The sequence below is a fragment of the Hipposideros armiger genome, unplaced genomic scaffold (genome assembly GCF_001890085.2).
Source record: "Hipposideros armiger isolate ML-2016 unplaced genomic scaffold, ASM189008v1 scaffold_351, whole genome shotgun sequence".
Taxonomy (NCBI): domain Eukaryota; kingdom Metazoa; phylum Chordata; class Mammalia; order Chiroptera; family Hipposideridae; genus Hipposideros; species Hipposideros armiger.
This window is the reverse complement of record NW_017731701.1, coordinates 119,094-140,575: the sequence shown is the minus strand read 5'-3', so window position 1 is coordinate 140,575 and position 21,482 is coordinate 119,094. Positions and strand designations below refer to the sequence as shown.

Below are 21,482 nucleotides of genomic sequence, written 5' to 3'. Positions count from 1 at the left end.
ATTAGGTAAAGTAAGAGATTAACAAAAATAACTAATAATAAAATAGAGCCATTATAACAATATGCTGTAATAAAGGTTAGGTAAATGTGGCATTATCGAGTAAGATAAGGGCTACTTGAGAAGTAGTGTGATATTGTGACTGTGGATCTGATAACCAAGAGAGCTACTATTGACTAACCGGTGCATAGTGAACACAGCTGGGTATGCTGGGTAAAGCAGGACGGAGCAGGTGAGCGTGAGGTTTCATCATGCTACTCAGAAGCAGCACACGATTGAAAACTCATGAATTGTTACATTTCAGAATTTGACACCTTGATCTTGGACTCCCCAACCTCCAGACCTGTGAGAAATAAATATCTGTTGTTTCAGCCACTCTGTACATGGTACTTTTTATGGCGGCCCCAGATGACTAAGACACTAAATAATGGATATAGTCCCAGATGCTGAGATAAAATAGCTAAGCCTTTAAAGAGCTTTTGAGGCTTGGAATTGGACCCACCTGAGTTAAATCTCAGCTATACAATTTACAGTGCAGATACTGACAACTCAGAGCTCCAGTCTCCTCACTGGAATTAGCAACGTGCACTTGAAAGTTGGTGAAGATGAAATGAGATGATGGGCACATAGGGTTCCTAACATATATGAATAGTCAGCACAATGATTAAGTAAAGGACCAAGTAGACAGAGGGATAGTCCTTTAATTTGGTGCACAATAATGACTATGATGTTTCTTCTGGTCCTAGTTACAGGAAGAATGTGCATTTAAATTATGTCTCTTTTCATAGCAACCCCGGTGAAAATAACTATGCATAACTATGAAACAAACGCCTAGGACGACAGCAATCACATGAAAGAATTCCGTAATGATCTGGATACTCCACGGGTTCCAGGAAGATCTTTCTTTTGTCAGAAAAATGTGTAGCTGTTTTGCAGAACCGGAAGATATATTTCAATTGATAATCTGTGTGAATTCTTGCCTTGTGATTATATTTTTAATAAAGCACTATCTCCATTTAATAAATTGATTATTTTAAGTATTCAACTACCAGCAGTCTATTAGAATTTCACTGGCCTATTCCATTAAATATTTCACTATGAAATAGTTTCCTTATCAGTTTAAAAGCAACTTTTTTTCTTTAGAAAAGTGGCAGGTGATAAAGTAAGGAGAGAAAAACAAAAAGGAGGCCAGAACGTAACTTTTCCCCTTAAACTAGATTATAATACTCAAAGAAAATCTCCTTGTCTCTCTAATACAATTCTATATACATATCAGAGTGTCCACAGTGTATATTTGATAAAATCAAGTTTCAGATAAGAAAAAATATATTATTATCAAGAAAATGTAATAGACCAAATGATGCGTTAGCCTTCAAATTAAATACAGTGATTTAATATGTTTGAGTAAGTTTTCTAGCAAAAGAAAAGTAAGATAATACATTGAAATGAAAAATATTGTAAACATATTTTTTTGTCTTTTTTTAGAGGTACATGAGTCAAATTCAAACCTCCCTTTGTATTTAAGTTGAGTTCTGTTTTCTTTCCATCAAGTTATTCCAGGTACCGTGAATCACTCACTATATAAGTAGAGTGAGATAGAGTAAATGGCTTATAGGGCCCTGTTAGATCTCTCCTGGGTTAACAGGAGATGGTCAGTATACCAACAGGCTATTAGTTTTATAATTGTAGCAGCATTTTAAAATGGTTTCCTAATGATGCCATTTGATATGAATGCAAGTACACAGAGTACTGTAGCAGGACTTCCTGGAAGCAGTGATATTAAAGGAGATTAAAAGGATGGTAAAAAGAAAAATCAAACATTAATATGTGATATCATTGACAAAGAATCAGCTTCAATTTGGAACAAATGATGAGACTCTCAAACAATGATGATCGAGACATAAATCAAAGAGCTCAAGCATCACTAAAGGTCCAAGACTGCCAGAAATCTAACATTTGTTTTCGTTTCTCTTCACTAAACATGATACTTGAGGAAATCATGCTTACCCTCAATCATTCCTTTTATAGTAACAAGTTCAATTAGAATGGAGAACTCCCAGGGCAGGATAACAGTAGCTACAACAGTGCTTGGTACAGAGCAGAAAATAACTATTTGTTGACTAACATAATGAAAGAATGAATCTACCTTAATTACCTCTCCTTTGGATAGCATGAAGGTAAGCTTGATTTCCTCAAGAATGAGGACTGGTTAATGTTTATATCTAAATTAAGTTCGTAGCCACTCCCACCTTCTTCATGACCAAAGAAACTCAGGCAACCCACAGTGCTAGTGACTGTCGGATGTGTTTGGAAATCCATCTGACTTACTCGTGTAGGCTGCTGTGCCTCCTTGCCCGCCCCGGGGAAGGTGGCTGTGCCCCATGGCCCGGCCTCACTACTTCAGGTTAGACTCATTGGCTGCTGCGCGTTGCTCTGCCCACCTGGCTGGAGCTGTAAACACACCCAGCCCACCCTGCGCTGCTCTGGAGCCTGCTGCTCTGCCCCCCCCCCTCCCCCGTCCCTTGCTTGTGTCCAGCTTACTTAGACACTGGAGCGCACACTTGCAGCTCAGTGCCTGGGGTGCAGCGTCTTCTGTGACGTAGGAACATAGGACGCCTTGCCCTGTGTTCTGTCCTGGAAAGGGTTCTCAACTCAAGCAACTGGGCCTCATTTCGCTCTCCATTTTACAGAGAATCAAACCCAACTCTGTCCATGGTGTACAAGACCCTTTGTGATCTGGCTGGCCCTGGGTATCTCTCTAACATCATTTTGATATTTGTCCCTCACTCCACTTGCGCCACACCATTCAGCGTTGAGCACGCTGTCCCTTCCACCTGGACTTCTTGTCTTCCAGATGTGTGTGTAACTCATTCCTTAGTTTCCTTGAGTTCTCGGCTCGAATGCCATCTTTTCAGAGATGGCGTCTAAAAGCCATTCTATCTTAAATAGAGCTGCACTTGACCCAGGTCACTGTATTCTGTTCTCCTGCTTTAGATTTCTTAAGAGGATTTGTGCTGGCTGGAATTATCTTTTATAGCTCTTTATTTTGTTTATTTTCTATTTTCCTTGGGAAAAATAGACAACCACGAGAGCAAGACTTTCTTTTATTATCAATCTATTTTCCCACTACATCAGCGGGTATAAAAATAGCCATTGAAAAAATAAATAAATGGGTAGGTGGGTAGACAGATGATAGATAAATGCTACTAATGCATCCTAATTGATGCAAATAAGTGAATGCAAATAGATCCTGTGGTATGGGGAGAAGGGTGTCACACCTAATTGCCATACACTTACAAATCCTTTTCAGTCTAACCTGAACACTACATAGTGCACTTAAAACTGAAGAGCATCTCTCAGTTTTAAACTTAAAATAAACTTAAGATGCTGGAAATATTCTTGATTTTATCACTGACATAAGGGTGATTCTCTGATAACCAGTAATTCCTAAAGCTCTTCTTTATGCGGACTATTTAGAATCTAAAGCTTGAATTGCAGGTCCCTGAGTCATGTAACCGTTGGATAGTGCTCTGGCTGCTGTGAAGTTCTAGATCTTGGTTTATTAGTTAAAGGATTGCTCATCAGATATTTCTTATCAATAATCAATACAAGAAGTGAAGAAGACAACATATTCTAATTTTGAGAAACACTTCTCAACAGATTCTGAATGGTAATTTTCTCCTGTTTTTCAGTAAAACTATAACTGCAAATGAATTATTTTTTTCCCTTGCAATGATGAAGAATTCCCCTGGACAGTGTTGAATTAGCTTATCTGTCTTGTCTTTTTATTTATGCATTTTATCTAGGCCAGTTCTTTCAATCACGGCTGTTTGAAAATTTATCATATTATTTAGACAAATTGCCAAAACAGTTAAATTCACATAAAAAGAAATCCAAATGAATGTAAGTGTCACAAGTCCAGGCTGAGCCTCTAATGTGAACAAATTCCTTTTTTCTCATTTTACCCCAGGTGCCTTTTACATGAATTAATTATCCCCCTTTTTAAATGGGGGCAAAAGGAGGAATTCTGTTAGGGCCACAGTCTGAAGGAAGAGATCAATGAGTATAGTGACAAAGCATGTATTCCTAGTTTCAATCGTATGAACTAACCATTTGATTAATTTCAGAAGTTGGAAACTAATGGCCGCTGGCTCTCTGGGCATCATTGGGCATTAGTTCCCAGTAACTGTCAGCTGAAATTGAGGAGCAGCTGTGTCCCTTAGACAGAATATGCTTTCCCTAATTCACCAGAGGCTAGCAGCTGCCTTGTCTTACACTTGGTCTGATTCACACATCTATATTACTAGATTGAGTCCTGTAGGCATTTAAGTTTGCCCTCTATTTTGAAGTCATTTTGGTTAGGCCAGGCAATGTTTGGGTAGTACTCTTTGATCAAATTGATTTCATTTTTTAAAATTTATTTTTCAAAAGCTGGTTTAACTTGACAGCTTCAGGTTGTCATGTGCTTATTAAAGAATTTTCTATGTGCAGCCAAATTTATATATAAAATAGTATATTTAGAGAAAAAAGTTTCCTGAGTATTCTGGTTGAGATAGTTGACCCTGATAATAACAGGGAATTTTTGGTTTCAAAAGTTGGTGAAAGATTTTTCTTCCCTGTCACATTAAGTGCATTATTGTAAACTATATTAAATTATTATTTGAGACTTACGGGTTTGTTTTTTTTTTAGATTACCATTGTATATTCAATTGTAATATGTTCCAAAAATGTATGACATAGGGCAATGGATTTGGCTGACCTGTATGAACTCTCTAGTAATTTTTTAGAATAAATCTCAAGTACATCATTTCTCTTGCCACCGAACTCTTCTGCACCAAGTTATTAGGCAATAGTGAAAAAATAAGCTATTTAAAGGCTTTGCTTAGTTGTGTTTTATTATTATTAATGATATGGGTTACAGATGTTTGGTTAACTGGTTGTTTATTTCATACAGATTTAACACCCTTCTCACCAAGGTTTGTTCTAGATTCTCTAAAAGAAATGTAATTTCACAAATGAAAACTCATAGAGAATGAGTTAACTTATTTACTATCTCTTTTATCTCTAAATAAAGAGATAAGCATTTTTAGGAAGCTGTAGGTTCAATTTTTTATAATTTGACTGCAATGAAAATAATCAGCAATAAAACAAACAAGCTGATGCATCATAATTACATTAGGGATGGCATTATTTTGGGTGAAGTTAATTGTGAAATAAGCATCTTCTTACATTTTTCATGCAAGTTAAATAATAAGTCTCTTTTCCTATGTGCTCCAAATGGAAACTGAGAAATAGTTAATTTAATCTAGAATGATGTTTTTGTTGTAATTTTAAAGCGTTTTCTTATGACTAGTAAATAAGTAAAAATAGAATGGATATATATATATATATATATATATATATATATATATATATATATATATATAGGTGTTAAGGGTTTGTGAAAGGTGAGGCACATGCTTCTAAGTTTCTGAGTTTATCAGAGATGTCTGTTACAATGGGTTAGATAGCTAAATTCAACTACACAGTAAAAGATGCACTACAAGGAAAAACACATTGCAAAACAATGAGCCTATGTTTCCTGTTTACAAAATTGAAAAGATCACGCACGTGCAAATATAATGAAATCTCTTTTGCTCAACTTGGCATAATTCTATTCTCTCTGCCACACACTCTTCATAGGTTTTTATGATATGTAGCTGTGTTTTAATGCTTTCTTAATATTTAAATACTCTGTTAAATAATCAAGTGAGTTCTTTGAGAAAGTGGTTATTTAAAAACAAGTAAATTATTGATGTGTCACAATGTTCTCAGTTTATCTTGCATACTAATGAAGTAACAAATGAATCTAAATTAGTTTTAAAAGCATCATTTCAGGGATAAAGGAACCAGTGAGTATTTACATTTCAAAGAGATAATTAGATATTTTTGGTCAGAAAATAATTGCCTATAGAATTAAAAGATCTTAGAGTTAGATGCCCAAAAGTCAACTAAATATTTTTTCTTATATAAAAATAAAGTTTGTTAGAATTTTCTACTAGTTAACATGGGCAGTATCTTAATTATTGATATATACAGAAATTACAGTCACCAAAACCCTAGTATTTATCACATACTTGCCTGAGCCATGTCTGATTCCTTTGTCCTTTTCCCTTTTCTTTTTTTCTAATCTTATTGTAAGACCTTTTTTGCCACATACAAAGCCTATTCTATTAGACTCTGTTCATCCTCCTATATAACAAGATCATCTGAAATATGAATCTATAACCCAGCCTATTAGTCACTTTGTGTTAGGTGCATCTTTGGTGGGTTCAACCAGCTTATAATTAATATGTTGGAAATATCTCAGATGACATTAATGTGTTGAAAAGATGTCAAATTCTACAGATGTCCACTAAACATCTTCCATGTTCATATCAATCTCTTGATCTGCACTTTGGGGTGTGGGAAGCAGAAAACACTCACTCAACCAGCTGTTTACCCACTCAATTCTATTTTCCACTAATCTAAATATTTCATAATAAGATACCATGAAGAACCTTGTAAAAAGCTTTGCATAAAATGCATGTACCAGTCTAATGTTCATCTCCAAAAAGAAACAGTAGACTGGTTTATGTACGTAGCAGGGTTTCCAAATTTCTCTTTTTCATCATGTCATACATAAACAAGAAAAAAGAAAATAAAGGCTGATCTGTTATGTATGATTTACTGTCATTAAACCAGTGCCTGCTTGTTTTAACTATTCATGGCCTTTTCTCAGGGCTCACAAATAACTTCTTTTATAATTTAGTGCAGTCTTTCTTGGAATTATCATCACATGTATCAGGTTGTAATTAGCAGCATTTCTTCATTCTCTCTTTGTACATTCATACGTCATTTACCATACCACAGACAACCAGTTCTTTCCCCATTTTCATGGCTTATGAAAGATCCCGTGTAATCAATCCACCATCTATTTTTCAAGATTTCACCATTTTAAGGTGCAATTCACATGGGCCTGGGGTCAAGATCATTTGGAGTACCAAAATATTGACTTGGAGTTCAATTTCCCTGTAGTTTATTCCAGTCTTTTCAGTTTAAAATATTCCACCTTCACAGAAGACATTATTACACAAGACTGAAAGTATTCTACTTACATTCTGTTATTTATTTTCATTCTGTGAATCCCAAGTGGAGGGTCTATCTACTTCCTGGTCTTTGGTCCAACTATAACTATCAACAAATGCTATTAATGTTTCCCTTGTTCTAAATGTTATTAAGATGCTAAGATCCAGTTCTCTCACTAACTTTCTGCTTGCCTTTTAAGAGATATTTTGAATATCTCTTTCTTAATTCATAATGTATTCATATTCGTGTATTGGCAATTGCATGGAAAAGTACATTTAAAAAGTCTAAAGAAGCTTTGCAAAATATAACACTGTAATTAAGTAGTTCTTTATTCTTCCCTTAATATAGACAATTTGCTGAGTATGGCTGGAATGGATGTTGCAAAAATACTGATGCATAAAGAACCAAATAATAATCTGATTGCATATACTAAATATTAGACACCTGGTAGAAGTTATAACTGTTACAAGAATTATTGTAATAGGTTATTAATAAAAAGTTGAAATGTACCAACAAATTTATATTGTTTACTTCCTAGATGAGAAATAAAGATCTTAATAAATTAGAATATAGCCTAGCAAAAGAAACAGTATTAATATTTTAATCAATAGCTGGCTATGATAAAGGATATCAGTTTTCTTTCCTTTGGAAGAAGCGAAGCTGGCTTCAGAGACATCTAGTGACAATATTGAATGGCCTCAATGGCAGAAACAGCCCGAAGAGGAAAAGAGCAATCTGCCTTTACTGTATTAGCTATTTGGCTCCTACCTCCTACCTCTATCTTTTTTTGTTCATTTTTTTCATTCTCTGTAAAATAATGTTTACCCTTCCTTTTGTTTCTCTTTCAAATTTTGTTGTGATTTAATTCCTGTTGAACACTAGACCACTATGATAATGAGTCTGTTCACACTGCATTAGGATACAAATTACATGACAGAGTAATACATTAGAAGACATTACAACATGTCATTCTCACGTATTTTCATATATAAACTGTATCCAGCTTTATCATTTATAAGGTTTCCATGTTTATATGTTTCATTGTATAAAAACCTATGTTTTTAAATCTCTTTTTCATACTTTCCTAAAGAGCTATTTTGAAAAGCTCTAATCTCCTGGTAAAACATTTTAAAAAATTATAGATAAATAACAACACTGATGAGTGAAATGGAAAGTCACCTTCAGGAGAATAATTTCCACACATTTTATAGATTAGTAAAAACTATAATTTGACTTGCCTAATATTTACTGATTGCTGACCTGTGCCAAATTTTTTTTTTCTTTTTCCTTAAGAATTGATAACCTAGTTGAGAAGAGATTTACAAAAGTGCTAGATAGAATGTAATCATTAATTAATGGAGCATTAATGCTTCAGTTTTAGTTTGGGAGCAGTGTGGAGCTAGTAATAGGTACCACCTGAAATGGCATTTTCCTCAAATATCTTATAATTCCATTTAACAACATAAATTAAAAAAATATGAATCAATAGCTGGACTTAGAATACAATATTTAAAAAAATCTAAGGACAAAAATATAGTTTATGACAAATTGAGATGGTTGACTGAATTATATCCTCATTTTAATACAATTGAAATTCAAGATTTTCTACTGGAAATCCTTCCTAACTGGCAGGAATAAGGATCTCAGATCACCACATTGCAAAGGCTAGCACAGATGCTCTCTCTATATACATCAATTGCTTTGGTGGACACTATAAGTAGATATTATAATTAATATTTATTTCTATCTTTAGAATGTATGTAGAGAAATAAAATTTGACTTTATGATATGCCCTAGAAAATATTATTGGAATATAGAGAATATATTGTGGTTCATGGTTATATATCCTTTTATTAATTACAAAGGTATGAGGTGAATTCTCAAATTTTCCTATGTACTTTTTCATTACCAAGCTTATGCAATTAAATGGTTGTAGCCCACAGAAGGATGTGCTCTATACATGGAGTATAAGACTGCAGGTTGTACAGCAGAGTCAGGTGTGAACTAACTCTTGTTTAGGCGGAGCCATGTTTCTGAGGCACCTGGCTGGTAATACTGGAAGAGTATTTAAATGGTGGTCACCCTGGACCCATTTCTGTATCTTCAGAGTACAGAGAAGACCAGCCAATGATTGTAGGATATATTCTTAAGATCTTATCTGATAAATTGCCTATGCTAGTTGGCATGAATGGTGCTTCTTCTAGCCATTTGTTGCTTAAAAGTTAAGAACTAGTATACATAAGCGGGAAAAAAACATGTTTGGAACATATGGATTGGTTGTTAATACTGCTAAGGCAGCTTAATGTAGCCATAGCCAATATGTAATTTAAGGAATATCCTTTACCCTTCTCTGTATGGAAGTATAATTCACGTTAAAGCTTTCATGTAATGCACATTTTATTTGAAAACAAAATAGCAGACTAGAATTTATTTCAGTATGTTTGTTCCCATAAAAGAATACACATCTGATAAGGACTACACAGAATGTGAATTGTTTCTTTTGTGATGAGGACTTGTTTCCATGCAATAGAGAGCGCATGGCCAGTCTGATTTTCCTATTAGGCAGAAAATGGATGGCTAAGAATCATGGTACTCAGCAGGCTGCTGACCTACTTTGTTGTTAGAACTCACAGAACTTGTGAAAGCATTTTTTTTTTTCAGTAAAACTACATAGTGACTTGTCAGCAAATTAGTTGCCATTTGTCAAGACTTTAAAAAAACTTCTAAAGTAATATATTCTATTTAGAAAAAAAATCAACAATAATGGAATTTCTAACTTACAGAATTTCAAATCTAAAATACATTGCTAGACCTCAAGAGAGAAGAAATATATTTTTAATTAAGATATTTTAGCTTCTTAGCTTAGTTATATTATCTTAGTTATACTATTTCAATCAACCATTACCTAAGGAGTTAATTGGACTTTGTGAAAGGAAAAAGTGAACCTATTTTAATTTTGTCTCTATACATTTGCTAGACTAGCAATAGATAATATAATCACCCTAGTTTTCAAAATTCTGCTCAAGTATGGAAACTTGCAAATGGATAATATATATTCTTTTATGTTTCAAATCATTCATTTAAAATAGAAGATATCAACAAACAGCTCTTTCTACTCTACCCACCCCTGACCCCAGCACACAATTATTGTGAGTTTTACAGTTTTTGAGCTAGATGTGACTGAAGTGTCTCTATCCCCTCTCTTTGTTGAAGGTTCCTGATCCAAAGCCAGTGGATAGCAGTTGAAATAAACGTCTACCTATTTTGTGTCTCCCAGCCTTTAGTTTACACTCCTCATAGACTTTATCTCAATTCACAGGAGGCTGGCACTTGCATACCATTGTGTCAGAGAAAGCAGTACACTCTGGGTGGCTAAATTAGGGGACAAAAAAAAAAAAAGGCTGTATGAATGGCTGCATTTTCAAATGTACGTGGTTTGGCAAGCAGAGAGAGGGCGACATTTTACAGCACTTGTCCCCTGACTCAGAGTCTTTGGGCAGTGCATACATTTCAGAGGACTTGGTTCACATTCATAATGTCTTTTGCACATAATTCTCTATTCCACTGGATTATAAACTTCTTCAGAATAGAGTCAGTAGAGTCTACATTTTGATTATCTTAGTTTTCAGCAGTTAGAGATAAGTGGTCTCTTTCTCTACCGTATGTTCAATGCCTAAGCTAATGTCTGGCACAAAGTAGGTACTCAGTAAGATTACCTGGATGAAAGAATAAAACAGTACACTTTTTCATAGTTGAAGTACAGGATAGTTAAGTGATTTGCCTAAAATCATAAAAGTTTAGGTGGCAGAGGTAATTCTGAAATTATGTTCCTATATTTTAATTCTGCCAGTTTTCTTTCCCTCCGTATTCTGCTGTCTTGATGACGGTAGGACATTACGTTGTGGATTACAATTGAAAATACATGCCTCTGGAGAAGAACCAGAGGGTTGCACACCAGCTTTTAAATGCTTAGATCTACAAGTGAAAACTGATACTGCCATTCAGAGACCACTGACCCTAACTATCACAGGGCCACACGCAAGTGGAAGAGAGCTGGAAAGGTGCATAGTGTGTGACTATTATTAGTAAGTGTCCCTGCCACGTTGTCTCAAATGAAAATAAAATTTGGTAGTTACCGAGATTTTCCAATGAAATCCTTTATTTTTGCTACATAGATTTTATTAATTAGACACTTCCAGATATTTTATGTATCTTTTTTTATCTGATATTCTTAGTAGTGTTCACACTTCTTAATTTTTTTCTGAAATATATTGTTATCTTATTTATATAGAAATGAAGAGCATTAGAAGCTCATTAATTTGGACTTCATGAATTTTGAATATGCTTTGTTGCCTATGAGTCGGTTAGTGACTACTTATTTTTGAAGACATAATTTGATGTACAAACAATTAAAACAAAAACTACCCAAGGAAGAATATTTAAAATGCATAACATAATAACTCCTTTACACATAGTTTTCAAATACTATTGATAATTACTCATTTGGTTATAAACGATTAATATTTATTTTATTAGCAACATATGCAAGTTTGGCGTAGGATCTGTGCGATATATAGATACATACAAGGCACATTACCTGTCCTCTAGAGTGGCATCTTTCAGGATGAAATAATGCATTGATTCCTTCAAATCACAACAAAATAAAATATAAAGAATGACCCTTAAAATATTTTGATTATGATATTACTCAAATAAATACAAGTATAACACAAAAAATAAGTTTCTTATCTTTAGAGATCTTGTTAAAACAAACACAAATTTATAAATCAAATATTAAAAAAATAATAAACACACTTTAATGTAAATTTATTGTGCTGGATAATGCTGTTTTGCTGACACCAAATAGTTGCATACAATATAAATATAGTGCTGTCATCACACTAGTTATTATAGTGTGTAGTCTAACACAACACTATATAACTGTGCTATGTAACAAGTGATTAACTTTTCCAACCCATTTCTCCATTTAACTATGGTGAAAATTTTGTACCACATTTAATATGATATAATTTAGACTTCATTTGGTATAAGTGGATCATTAACTTATAAACCAGAATTATTTTAAGTAACACCTCATGACACAAAACACTTCAACTACAAAAGCAAATCCAGACTCCAAATTTAAGTCATTCAAATGACCCTAGATTCATAATATGCATTCATAATATTGCCAATATTTACAAGTTTGCTGGGAGAAAGCTTGTGGACTCCCCGAGAGTAAACTTGCAGGCTTCAATTAGAGAAACATGGCTCCAGAAACATATTATTCAGCTACAAATCCTTTCTCTATTCTGTAAAGTCATTCCCTAAGTTACATCAACATTAATATGCAAGTTCAAATGCACCATAGTTTTCATTTTCTTAGATTCTTAAATATTTCATGATATTTGTAATTTAAATAAAATCCATTACCTCTAATCTCTTTAATAATGAACTAAGACAATTTCAGTGTAATATACCTAAGTCATAGTCACAAAATATCATGCGAATGACAAGATTTTCAAAATTAATTTCATTAGACATTCATTATCTGACTAATCCTAGATTTTCATTCAGATAGAATTCTGTAATTCAAACATTTCTTGAATAAAACAAAAGCAAATATTACAAATGCAGAGCAAGATTAATCCCTGTTCAAGTTGCATTTTGCAAGTCAGTGTCTCCTATCTAATCAACTCAAGTAACCTACCATGGTCAATATTAACCTTTTAAAAGAATAACATTTAAATAATTTTTTTAATAAAGAATTTATAGGGCCGGCCGAGTGGCGCAATGGTTAAGAACTGGCTTGGGATGCCAGAGGGCCCCGGTTCGGATCCCACATATGAGGGCCAGTGACACTGCCCTCTACAGCTAAGATGCTGAACAACAGCTCAACTTGGAGCTGGGCTGCCATGAGTCGCCTGCGACGGCGTAGGCTGCAGCCCCTGTGGCAGTGGGTTGCCATGGGCTACCGTGTGTAGCCAGCAGCCAGCGTGAGCAGCTAACAGCCACAGTGAGCAGCCATCCAGAAGCCAGAGACTGATCTGCCTCGCCTGAGAAGAGCGCAATGATGGTGCCAACTTGGGCCAGTGAAGCAACGTCCTCCACAACTAGACTGAAGAACAAAACGACAGCAACTTGTCTGTTCCCCTTCCCCAATTCCCCAGCACTGTTCCCATCCTCCCAATTCCCCAATAAAAATCTTAAAAAAAAAGTATTTATAAAGACTGCAAAAGAAACAGCTGAAAGGAATTGAACCTACTTCTATGGAATGAAATGCAGATTAGAAAGAATTAATATAAGAATAAATATATCAAATTACCCATTAAAGATATAGTATAGTTATAGTATTGAGTCTGAATTTCGTATCATAGGACATATATGGATAACTAGCTAGTAATATATAGGTTTAGATAAGGATACACATATAAATACAAATATAAAGAGGATTTAATATATCTATATATGGATATAGATATAAATGCAAATGTGGTTAACAATTTTAAAAATATAGAGAGAGATAAGGATATAGATATAAATGCAAACACGGTAGGGAAAAATTTAAAAATAATATTTAAGGATATAAGTCATTTAAAATGCAAGACAGGAAAAAGAACAAGGCACAAGGAATTCACCAAACACCCTATTCTTTATCAAAAATAATTTAGTATTAATGTCAAGTTGACACTGCATAATTTTTAATTCCATAACCAAGAATGACTAGTAACATGTCCTGCATCTGCCCTGGTCTGGCTTCTCAATTTTTGCTTCCCCTTTTGATTTTGTTTTTTACATCTACATCTCATATTAGTCTTGCTATTTTATAGCTCAAATCAGCTCAAATGCTGATTTTTGAGTAACTTTCTACAGCAACTGGTGTGCTGAGACTACAGATTTCATCTTTTGTTGTTGTTTTTTTTAAGCTGAGCCATCCTGCCACCTGTTGGCAGCTCAGCGGCTGCTCAGCTTGGGCGGGGACTTGAACCACTGTTGCTCAGAGCTCACACCCTTGAGTGAGCTCTTAACCAACTGAGCCACTCGGCCGGCCCTTTTTGTAGTTTTTTTAACTGTTCTTTACAATCTATGCAACAGAAAACATTCTAATATAGTTTAGGACAGAAATTATGGAGTCAGATAGATATGCATTCCAATCTTGGTTCTTGGTTCCATACTACCTGTATGACATTGGACAATTAGTTTAACCTCTAAAATTTTCCGTTTTCTGAACTGCAAAATGGGGGATAACAGAGCTTTCATCTTTCTGTTGCTGCGGGTACCAAAAAATATAGCATGTTTCAAAGCACAGGGGCTTGTACATACAATAGTAAGCATGATATATAAATAGAGGGTGCTTTTTTCTTATATTGGATTGTCTCTTCTTTATAACTCTTTTTGTGTATAAATACACTTTGTTTTGTTGTGATGGAAAGTTTTCTAGAACTCAATAGCTTTAGGACAGATAATAATATCTCTAAGATCAAACGAACACCATCAAGATTCTCTATTGGCACAAAAATGTCTTTTTAATAGTTTTTATCTCCTTCATATCACTAATATTCACTATTTAAAATATTTTGGTCTTTATAATTGAACACAAGTTTGACTATTTCCAGTCCTCTATGTTAGAGCTAAACATAGAAATAACGTTAAATAAATGTAAAAGAAAATAAGAGCCAATTTCATAAGTAAACTTGTAGCCAAAAATATAAAAAGACCCAAGAAGTAAATTGCAAATTCAGGCAAGGTATTTTGTAATACATGAGATTATAATAAAAGTCTGATGATATTAGATTAAACAAAAACACACACAAATGAGCATATGCAGACATTTTAAAGAAAAATGATCAAGACATTAAATTTTTTCTTCATTGGATGTGCTTATCACTAGATATATTGCCCTACATTATAATTTTACAATTACATGCACTTTGTAGATACCCCAAAATAGTCTCTTTACTATTTCAATAAAAACAATTTTTATTTTTGAAAAGACACTTAGGGAAAATTTTAAAAAATATTTGCAAACTTAAATATTAGTTGGAATCAATGATAAATTATCTTTTGGCAGTAGTGCTGTTTGTTTTGTATTATCCACTCAGTCATTATAGAGCTGTCACTTTTTCCTCCTCTCCCCTAACATATTTAAATACCATCTTTATGTTTTGCTTATTAAGTGATAAATAAAAGTGACAGGTCTATAATCCAAGTGACTTCACAGATTTGAAAAGTGAACTGAGCAAACTCCTTGCTTTGTTTTTTTAGATATAGAAACTCCTATATAGAACTTTTCTCAAACTTTCGTTGATGAGTAACTAGGTTAGAACAAATTACTGTGTCAGGCACTGTTCTAGGCACTGGAGATACAATACAGAAACAACAAATTCTTTGACCTAAAGGAACTTACATTCTGGTGTGGGAGATACAGAAAAATATAAATAACAAACGTGTGTGTGTGTGTGTGTGTGTGTGTGTGTCTATCCTGTGCATGCACATTGCTAAATTTTTAAAAGATAAATATACACATTTTAGGAAAGGGAAAAACTGTATTGAAATTGTAATACTCAATATATTCCGATAACAAAAGATGAATACAAGTCATGTGCATACATTATTTTGGCACCCCCTGTATAAACCCGTTTGGTGACATATTAGACGTAGGGTGGTTAGGACAGACTTTTGTGAGGCAGTGACACTTAAGCAGGTCTGAATAAAATGACAGCGAGATCCAGGTGAATATCAGTTCTCAAAGAAAGGAGTGAAAGGAATAAAGAAAAATGAGAGAGAAAGGGAAGGAGGGAGAGAGCGGGGAGGAAAATAGGTGCGAAGGGGAGGAAAATAGGTGAGAAAGAAAGAAAAGAGAGAAAAAAAGACCATAGTTTTTTTAAATTAAAACTTATTGGGTGACAATGGTTAGTAAAGTTACATAGGTTTCAGGTGTACAATTCTGTAATACATCATCTATATATCACATTGTGTGTTCACCACCCAGAGTCAGCTCTCTTTCCATCTCCATATATTTGATCCCATTTACCCTCTTCTACCACCCCTCCCCCACTACCCTCTGGTAACCACTAAACTATTGTCTGTGAAAACATCATACTTCCTAACATGTAATGTAAACCCCTCTTTCCTTTAAGTACAAAGCCTGAGCTAAAGTTATTAGGACAAAAAAAATGTCTTAAGATGTCCATGTCATTTCTACAATAATAACCCAAGAAATTTATAAAATGGTCTAGAATAGAAGAGAGGGTATTGTATTTACTCCAAAGTTAAATTTTTATAAAAGTTTCATAAAATTTACTACCCATAATGTCACACATAAGAAAATAATATTTCAATGCATAGTTAACTTAAACAACATTTGTTTTAAATGTCAGAATTCTTTGACTGATGAATGGATAAAGAAGATCTGGTACATATTTACAATGAAATATTATTATACTCAGGCAGAAAAACATGAACTATTATTGGTCTTGAGAGTATCATGCTAAGTGAAACAAGTCAGACAGAAAAGGACAAGAACCATACGATTTCACTCATATTTGGAATATAATACAAAAAGCAACAAAGGAACCAACCAAACAAACAAGTAGACAAAAGCAAAAAGAAACTCATAGATACAGACAACAGAATGGTGATTACCAGACGGGACGGGACGGGGGCTGGGGCGAAAGATGAGGAGGGTAAAGGGGGTCAAATACATGGTGACAGAAGGAGACTAGACTTTGGGTGGTGACACACAAATACAGGTGATATATTTTAAAATTGTACACCTGAAACTTACATAATGTTATTAACCAATGTTACCCCAATAAATTTAATTTTTAAAAAAGAAAGAACTTGTAATATAAGAAAATATGAGAACTTACCTAAAAAGGACAAATATTTGTAAATATACATATATAAAATAGCCACTATTTCAATTCCTTTGTGAGTATTGCACTATGCAAATCAAAAGCTCTTAAAGTTAATGTGAATATAGAAATACTTAAATATATAAATCAAATTTATATTTTACAGTGTTTTCTATTTACATATCTTCTAGGGCAAAATTTAAAGGCTACCTTTCCATAAAGTTTTTCCTTATTTTCCCCAGAAAGAAATACTATCTGAAATATCATTGCATATTGTAGCACATGTCTCATTTGCATTCATACTGATGTACATGTCTCTGTATGTTTAACAATGCCTAGAATTGCTTGTCTTGAACATAGTAAATGCTAAAATCAAGTCAAAAGAATGAAATTTTTCTAAGCAGTAGGCATTTTTAAAAGAACGTTGTACTATGAATTTATGTGTGCATGTTTGCACATGCACCTTTGAAATAAAATATCTCAATATACACAGAGTCAGATACCTAAAAATAGATGCTGTAACAAATACATGCCCAGGAACATTTCATGTAAATGAAATTTTGTTGTAGAAGAGAAACATAACATCTGATTTTATATCCATGGAAGTAAAATTAAGTTTTCTATAAATATTTATGGAGGAAAAATGTGAACATTCTAACATAAACACTTAGAAGTTTTTGGCAAAACACTGAAATGCAGAGTGTAAAATACTCTGAATTACTTACCACCATTTCGTTTAGGGACACCCAGCAATCCGGCGGGAAGTCCTGCAGTAGCGGTACCAAGAACTGAAGGCAGCCATCCCAGTGGCACAGGAGCAGCATCATGCCGATGAGATTAAAAATTCTCACCACCGCGCTGGCCAGATCATACGTCATGTGGAAAATCTGTTGACCAAGAACACATAGTGTCAATTCTTACTATTGGTTTTTTAAAAAGTCAAGAATACTACCAGTGTCGGTAGGGAATGACATTATGTAGTGTAAGTATTGATTTAATAAATATATGAGAAGTTTTTCAAATAGAAAGAGAGACTCCATTTCTTCTATTTACACTGAAATTTAGCACTCTGCTTTATGAGTAATACAATCCACATGGGTTCTCGACTAGGAACAGAAATGACGCGAACGCATTCAATGTACGGGTCATGTTTTAAAGAACACTGCTTTTGCCAGTAGTTTTCATTTACTGTTCTTCTGGGCATTTTAGCAAAGCTTCTTTAGAAGGGGGTGATATGCACCCTATTGTCTGCTTCTCATCCTTTATTAAGTTAATGGACTTACTGAAGGACCAAATAAATAAGCTAAGGACTGAAAACCATTAACAAGAGGAGTTTAACTGCAAAATGTAAAGTAAGATTGAGAATTAATTCCAGTTTACTTTTAGCTATATTAGTGGAGGTACTTCTTTAACTGTGTATATTGAACACGAATAATGGCCTTTGAGGTAACAGTTCTCTGGGTTTGGTTGGAAAAAAACAGCTGTGCAACACTTTTTTAAAAACTAAAATTGTTATTTCTTCCTGTATGATTTGTATGGTACAAGCTTGTCTTTCCTTTGAACCTGTTTCATTAATATTTTCATGAAAGTAATAATAAGTATGGTTAAATATGAAAAGACACAATACCTTGAGATATTTATAATCACATTTTGTATAATTCACCGAAAGAATAGTCTATTTTTGAAGTAAAGAGGACAACATATATTGAGAGATTATCAAATAAAAAAAAACCCTCAAAATTTATATTTTGATTTAGGAACCATATTTTTGTAAGGAAATATCTATAATCCTTAAGAGATACCTATTGAGATATGTAGAGGTAAAATTACAGGACTACCGGGGTTTTACTATCATAAAATCACCAAATCTGTCTTTAATGAAATGTTTCTCGCTTTGATTCATTTCTATTAGCCATTAATTCTTTCCTTAAACAATCTTCCTTTTAACATAGTAATTATAAAATGAGCAATAAAATCATCCTTTGTGGAAACTTACACACTGTTTTGAATTCCTTTTAAAAGTAAGTTTGGGGCCTTAGACTTAAAGGCAATAGCTCATGTATTTTAATATCCAGATAGCTATACACACAATTTATTTAAGGCATTAGTAATTTTATTTTCCCCTAAGTTATTTTTAATTTGGTTTTGTATCTGGCAAACCCACAGAAAAATCCTTTTGATATTATTCCCTGTGATATTTCTTGGTCACTGAATTTATAAACAGAAATTGTACCAACATTCTCATCAATATCTTCTCATCAAAATAATAAGATAAAACATACTAAAACTATTTCTACTATTAAAGTAGAATGAATTTAAAATTTTTTGATTTAGTAATAGAATTCTATATTTATACCTAAGTATTTCCTGACAAAATAGTTCAATGTGTCTTTTGGGTAAGTGTTGCATTGTTGAGAAATAGGGTAAAGTTACAATAAATTTGGGAATTAAACGAGAAACTGATCACCTTTCAGTCTGATTCTTTGAAACAAACAGTGACTATCTGAAACTCTCTGCCAAAGCCTATAAATTATAAGCATACAGGAAGCAATTACTATTCAATTATCAGACTGTAGAGTGAGATTTGGGATGTTATGGATAACTGGGAACATTCCTAGTAAAGCTGACATTTATGAATTTTCTACTTTATTTTTTGGAATCATTTTTTTTGTGTGTGTGTGAAATCTTAAGGGGTTATTTAGTGAATTGAGATAACATGGCTAATAGTTATTCACCAATTCCTTAAAAAGCCCTATTATTTCTGAAATGTTTTCAGAGAAACATAACCACTATTTTCATAAAGAAAATTAATGGGGGATATAAGGCCTTTCATAACATTAGAAACACATTTTACTTTTTATTTCTTTATTTATTCATTTATTTATTTGTTTGTTTCTTTATTCGTTTATTTATTTTTGCTTTCATGTGATTACTGAACTATATTGTAACAGAATAGTCCTTAAAATTAAGCCTATCGTCTACCCCATTTCCATTCCCAACAATGTTAGTATACAGGGCTAGTGCAAAATTTCTATACTAACTCTACTATAGAGTCCTCAGTAATATCTCAAATAATTAATTGCATAAACAATCCTCCTTTTTGGCCTTTGATATTATGTGTTCAAAAGTGAACTCATTTTTGGGAGCAATTCCAAAATCTAACTCTGGAAGACGCAGTAGCCAAGTTGGCTCTTTTGACCCGGTTAATATCAGATGCTAATTTCAAATAGCAAATCTACATATCTCCATCCTGATTAATCTACCTGACAAAAGAATATCATAACATATGTAGCATTAATTTTGATGCAAACATACATGAATGTGTGTAGTGCCTCAGCCCAATCTGACTGCCTCTTGAGCTTATAATCAAAACTCTCTGGCAAGCATAAATCATCACATGTGATCAGTTACTGATATTAATCACTCCGTTAAAACCTTGCTCTCAGAAGGTTTTGATTGAGAAGACTATTTTCTTATGGAGCACATACATCCGTAGATAATCACATTAACCCAAGAAGCTAACACCTGATCTAATTTATGCATAATTTATGCAACAATTTCTTATTGTCTAGGGGTGGCTTGTAGCATAAATCTAAGTGCAACTTTACTTAACTTCTTCATCAAGCAGATGATACCATTGATTAATTAATATTTTTAGTTTTGAGGTGGACATCCTTGACTGATAAATTCCTAAGTCAATTATCTTAATGCTACTTCCTATAAACTTAACTTCACACAGAAATGACATAGATGATGCTCAGTAAATTGTAGTTAAATGAATGAATGAGAATGTTGCAGGTGTTTAAAAATAATTGCATAAGTAACTGCTTATGATTCTAAGAGAGTGAAACTTTTGCTTCTGTGTTTTAAACAAGGAAATTAGAAACAAAAACAAAAACAAAAACAAAAAAAATCCCAGTATTTTCTACGTTTTCTACCTTCCTAGAATTTCTGACTTGAAACCAGATTTGAGTGCTCAAGGAGTGGGTAGCAGAAAGATAGGCTATTCTGACTGCTACCAATATGCTTTTATGTGGTACTTATAAGAGTCAACTAAAAACAAAACCAAAAACAAACAAAAACCACAGATTAAAATACGTTTTCAAAGCAAATTTTTACATTTTATTTTCATCAAAACCTAGACTACAAAATATGTCGGTGAAGTCACTATGCTTTACAGCTGTTCACCTGAGAACATTCTGTTGTTCATTTGACTTCAGTCAGAGGAAAGATCTGGCCACAAATTCCCCCTCAATAGTTTTTATATTATGGTTCTAGAATTTGGCCACCTTGGAATCCCTTGACTCCAGAGAAGATAGCTAATTATCTTTCCAAAACTGAAGAATGCTTTAAGTATGACAATTTGATTCAGAATCCCCATCCTGCCTTAATACTTGCAGAATTATTCACCATATGTATAATTTTTAATAATATCTTGCCCAGGGGCAATGTATATTCTATCCTGTTTCTAAAAGGCCAAAACCCAAGCTGTGCTATATGGCAGATATCCATAAATTTGCT

General features: G+C 33.6%; 1 protein-coding gene across 1 annotated transcript in view; it reads right to left on the bottom strand.

Annotated features, from left to right (window-relative positions):
• Positions 1–21,482, bottom strand: part of HCN1 (hyperpolarization activated cyclic nucleotide gated potassium channel 1) — a 174,755-nt gene that overhangs the window by 128,888 nt on the left and 24,385 nt on the right. Inside the window, exon 2 of the mRNA XM_019661514.1 lies at positions 17,687–17,848. Within this exon, the coding sequence (XP_019517059.1) occupies positions 17,687–17,848 (162 nt within the window). The remainder of the gene's footprint in view (positions 1–17,686; positions 17,849–21,482) is intronic.